This window comes from Ammodytes marinus (assembly GCF_949987685.1).
Source record: "Ammodytes marinus genome assembly, chromosome: 16".
Classification (NCBI taxonomy): domain Eukaryota; kingdom Metazoa; phylum Chordata; class Actinopteri; order Uranoscopiformes; family Ammodytidae; genus Ammodytes; species Ammodytes marinus.
Genome location: NC_137220.1, coordinates 5,485,565 through 5,490,526, shown reverse-complemented (window position 1 = coordinate 5,490,526; position 4,962 = coordinate 5,485,565). Strand labels below are relative to the sequence as shown.

At 39.9% G+C, this 4,962-nt stretch overlaps 1 protein-coding gene across 2 annotated transcripts in view; it reads left to right on the top strand.

The window, feature by feature from the left end:
* Positions 1–4,097, top strand: part of elac2 (elaC ribonuclease Z 2) — a 13,734-nt gene extending 9,637 nt beyond the window's left edge. For both annotated transcript variants that reach the window (XM_080043516.1, XM_080043515.1), the window contains 5 exons: positions 127–226; positions 515–635; positions 2,237–2,315; positions 2,587–2,731; positions 3,539–4,097. In XM_080043516.1, the coding sequence (XP_079899642.1) occupies positions 127–226; positions 515–635; positions 2,237–2,315; positions 2,587–2,731; positions 3,539–3,775 (682 nt within the window). In that variant the 3' untranslated portion in view covers positions 3,776–4,097. The remainder of the gene's footprint in view (positions 1–126; positions 227–514; positions 636–2,236; positions 2,316–2,586; positions 2,732–3,538) is intronic.
* Positions 4,098–4,962: the final 865 nt, after the last annotated feature.

Sequence of the window (4,962 nt, the reverse complement as noted above, 5' to 3'; positions counted from 1 at the left end):
AAAAAGACAGCACACCACTGTTTTTTTTGTCACCTCTACGAAAACAAATGTATTTTATTATCAAAGATATCCCCTTAATCATGAAAAAAAAGCTGATTTAGCAACATTTTAAATCTTGTCTTTCAGTCTCATCCCTAACAAACTCCTATGTGACGGAGCCGAGGCGCCCAAACAGAGAACCAAGTCCTTCATCCAGGCTCTGCTCAAGAAGAACGACCTGGAGAAGGTTTGTAACGTCTCATCCTTCCATGATAAAACCTTAAGACTTGAGGAGTTTCGTAAAGTTAATACTTGTTTTTGTGGGCGCTCCGGTGGCGTAGTGGATAGAGCGCGTACCATATTGGCTCCGGCCTTTGTTGCAGTGGTCACGGGTTCAAATTCAACCCATGGACCTTTACTGCAGGTCATCCCCCCTCTCTCTCTCTCTGTCTCCCCATTTCAACTCTGTACTGTCAAATACAGCTTGAAAATGCCCAAAAATGATCTTTTTAAAATGTTTTTGTGTTTTTCTCAGTTCCAGACGTGCAGCGTGCACCACTGTAGGAACGCCTTTGCCTGCAGCTTCACTCACCAGTCTGGATGGAAAGTTGCTTTCTCTGGGGACACCATGCCCTGTGAGGGGCTGGTGCAGATAGGTGAGTAACCCTATACCTAGGGACGCATAGATTCACTTTCTTAAGTTATGATCGGATTCCGATACCTACAGCTCTGGAAAAAATTAAGAGACCACTCTAAATGTTCAGAGTCTCTCGTTTTACTATTTATAGTCATATGTTTGAGTAGAATGAACATTTAGTTTTATTCTATAAACTACTGAAAACGTTTCTACCAAATTCCCCCCAAAAATATTGTCATTAAGAGCATTTCCATTAAGTAATGTAGAGATGAAGATTGAAGAAAACCCCAGACTGGTCCTTCATAGTGCCTTTAGTTGATTAAAAAAATAAGTTATATATTTGTATACATCTCTTGACTTTTTTTAAAATGTAATCAGCTGAAAGATGGGTTATCAGATTTTTGTTCACTCCCTATTATCAGAATCGGCATCAATCCCAAAAGAAAATCCATATATAAGTGGGGCCCTAGTGAATTATGGCCCTATTAGTATCAGCAACTGAAATTGAATGGGATCTGCCCCACCTGTACCTCTCACAAAAACTGAAGTCTAAATTTCACTGACGCACATCAAGAGAGACACATAGCAGCTAAAAGCACATTTCCAAACTCTTTCAATATCCCAGAGATTGATCTGAGGAGGTCTAAGTGTAGCTGGACTAACAGGACGTCCTGAATAATTCATTCTCTATTTCTTAATGCCCTCCATCACTCAGCCTCCCCTCTCTAATGGCTCCTTCGGGATGCCACTTCATTGACTCTTCTTAAATTGCTCCCCTGGATTCTGTCCAAAGCTCTGTGTGTGTGTGTGTGTGTGTGTGTGTGTGTGTGTGTGTGTGTGTGTGTGTGTGTGTGTGTGTGTGTGTGTGTGTGTGTGTGTGTGTGTGTGTGTGTGTGTGTGTGTGTGTGTGTGTGTGTGTGTGTGTGTGTGTGTGTGTGTGTGTGTGTGTGTGTGTGTGTGTGTGTGTGTGTGTCGCCTGTTCATTACACTCGACAGACAATCAGGGCGTGCCCCGGTCTTCATAACACAGACTATACCTGATTGATTTCCTTTGGGACACACTGGAAAAAAAAATTAAAAAAAAGCTCAATACAAGGTGTATTTCGCTTGTAATGGGTAGCCTAAAGAAATCTGCCAACGTAACTTCTGTTGCCCCGATAAGGAATTCAGAGTAATTACAACAACACTGTCGGTGCATCTACATGAGGTAAAGCCTTCAGTGATGGCACATGGATTTTATACCTTCTGCTGTACATCCAGGTTTCTTGGCAGTAGAATCAACAACTGAAACATTTCTTGAGCTCCCTTTGAGCTCCTGCACCAGTGTCAGGGGGGTCCCACCAGTTTATAAACGCTGCCATACTGAGAATAAAGAGACTTTTGTGGAGCTGACAAGCTTAATGAACTTTTAAACTCATTTGGCGATGGCTTGAATGTAACAGACATTAATTTTTATGAAAAAGTTACACACTATAGCTTTAAATTAGCTGGAATTAGTCATATTGAGAATTGTTTTGCTAGATTTAATCTCATAACAAGCCACTCTCTCCAGCCTATGAAAGCTTTTCTATCTATAATCTTGCTATTATTTTTTTTTTTATTATTATTTTTTTTTTGTAGGTAAAAATGCCACATTACTGATCCACGAAGCCACCCTGGAGGATGGGATGGAGGAGGAAGCCGTGGAGAAAAGACACAGGTTAGTAAACTCACTCTGAAAAGGCTTTTTATGTCCATTATGCAAATGACTGGAACGGATGAATAGGGGGCCCAGCAGTTAGAGTTTTATCAGCCGGGGAAAATGCACTTCTTGGCTTGAGTTTGCAGTTAGTTCTAAGTGCATTGTTAAAAAGAAAATGTTACTCTCCAAAGATATTAAAATAGATTTTTTTTTTGAGTGACTGTCTTCACAAAAGCATATTTTATTTCTATAGAGAAAAAGCAATATTGTCTTTGATGTATTTCGACAGCACGACGTCGCAGGCCATTGGTATCGGTATGAAGATGAAGGCAGACTTCATCATGTTGAATCACTTCAGCCAGAGATACGCCAAGATCCCTCTGTTCAGTGAAGACTTCAACGACAGAGTGGGCATCTCCTTTGACCATATGAGGGTAAGTCTCTCCACTAGGGTTGGATGGTATCCAATTTGTGATTAGGCCTTAAAATGTCTTAAATAACATATGAGGGTAAGTCTCAAGCACTTTGTCCAACTTGTTTTGTAAGTTGCTCCGAGGAACTTTTAGGTTGCGTTCCGAATCGCATACTTTCTACTATATAGTATGTAGAAAAAAGATTTAGGATGTCCCGATTCTTGTGGCCAGATTTAGGATGATTAGAAGTACCCGGATGTCCTACTTCATGCGGCCAAGATTGTTAGTGTTGAAAAGTGCATCCTATTTGGGCGATTCTGACCCACAATCCAGTACGCACGTGAAGTGACGTCACATCGACGAAGCCTCCATATGAAAACAAACGGGGATGCGACGAATATAAAAGCAAGAGGCAAGATCAAGGCGCAATGTTATGATGAAATAAGAGAGTAAAGTATGTCCCAATAGTATGCCTACTGCATCCTAACTAGATTATTTTTATCGTCGGATGTAGTATGTAGAATAGAAAAAAGAAAGAGTATGCGATTCGGAACGCAACCTTAGTTTGTGTTAATTCTAGTTCCCCCCTTTGGACATAAGCGGTATTGTTTTTATGACGCCAGCTGTTGTTCCTGGGCGAGCGTACCCATGACAAAGGCATTTAGAAAAATTATATAAAAATGACATTCTTTGCACTGATGGTCTCGTTAATTTATGAAAAATTAGTTTTCAGAAATATTTAAAAGTTCCCAGTAGCACCTTTTTTTTAAATGTGCTATATAAATAAAATTAATTTTAATTTTAATTTTAATTCCTCTTATTTCTCAGATCTGTTTCGAGAACTTTAAAATCCTGCCCAAGCTCATCCCGGCTCTCAAAACGCTTTTCGCCGACGAGATTGGAGAGATGGAGGTCCGGAGAGAGAGGAGGGAGCTACGCAATCCTAAAGGTTCTGTTTCCGAGGTGACCGGCGATCACATGACAACAACAACCGGCACCGCCAAACGAAACCAGGAGGAGATAGCAACAGACAGCATAGCAACAAAGAAGCTAAAAACCAGCTAAAAATATGAGGAAACAAATGGACTCTACACTTTAGTTATTATATTTAAATGAATTAGAGATTTTTTAATTTGCCGTTTCATTGAAGGGAAACGTGGTCAGATGTATACTACGCATTGCTGTGTAAAAACGCTACACTATGAGTTTAGTTTGTTTTTCATTAAAACAGAATAAAACTGTACCACACAGTTTGAGGTTTCATACAATGTTTATTCACATGTCCAAGTGTCCCTGGGCAAGACACTGAACCCTACATTTCTCTCGATAGTTAGCCTGCTTTCGGTGTATGGAATGCGTGTGGGAATGGGAACAGGTCTCCCTTGAAAAAGAGTCTCTGGTCTCGATGGGATTCACCTGTATATAAATAAAGGTTACAAAAAATAAATAAAATACCTCATAAATCAAATGTACACAATCTGTCCGTGTCATGCTACTATCTGCAGAAAAACATCCTCATTAGGAATCACTCATTTTCTCCTTTCTTTGGCATTGTATAGAACAAAAAATTAATCCATTCTAAACTGCTGGTTTTGCAGTGATAACATTCCACCATCACATCCTGTTCAAAAGTCCACTGATGATGTAATGACACATGTTTATCTCTGAGCTGCAGCAGAGACAGAGACTGATGTAATTTACACTGATGTTGGAAAAGTACCACTTCTGTCCACATGGGGGCTTCAGTGAGCCGTCAGAACTTTCAACAACCTGTTAACCATCTACCAAAGAAAATGAAAAAAATCTGTCAAAATGGTCATAATGCTCATGAATAGTGACTTTTAATCTTGAGGGAGATGTGACCGCAGCCCTGCGTTCCAATCCCCATACTTCCCTGCTTTTTAGTATGCCAGAAAAAAGATTTACATGCAAGTCAAATGCAGTATACCAAAAATGCCTGAAGACATCTAATTGCATTTTTCAGTATGCAAACCAGCATGCTTTAGTATGCAGTATAGTAAAAAGAATGTGATTTGGAACGTAGGGCAGAAGTCTCCTCTGTTCATAGCAACAAATAAGAATGGAAGAGGATTTCAAGGGGCATGTGTTGTTATATGGAAGATCTGGTAAAATCTACTGTTTATCTATATTGAAGATATTGACCTACTGCTCAGTGCATAGGGATTGTAATAACGTATCTAACATGCGATGTGGCTCCCTTTGTGTAGCCTATTGATTTGACACAAACATGC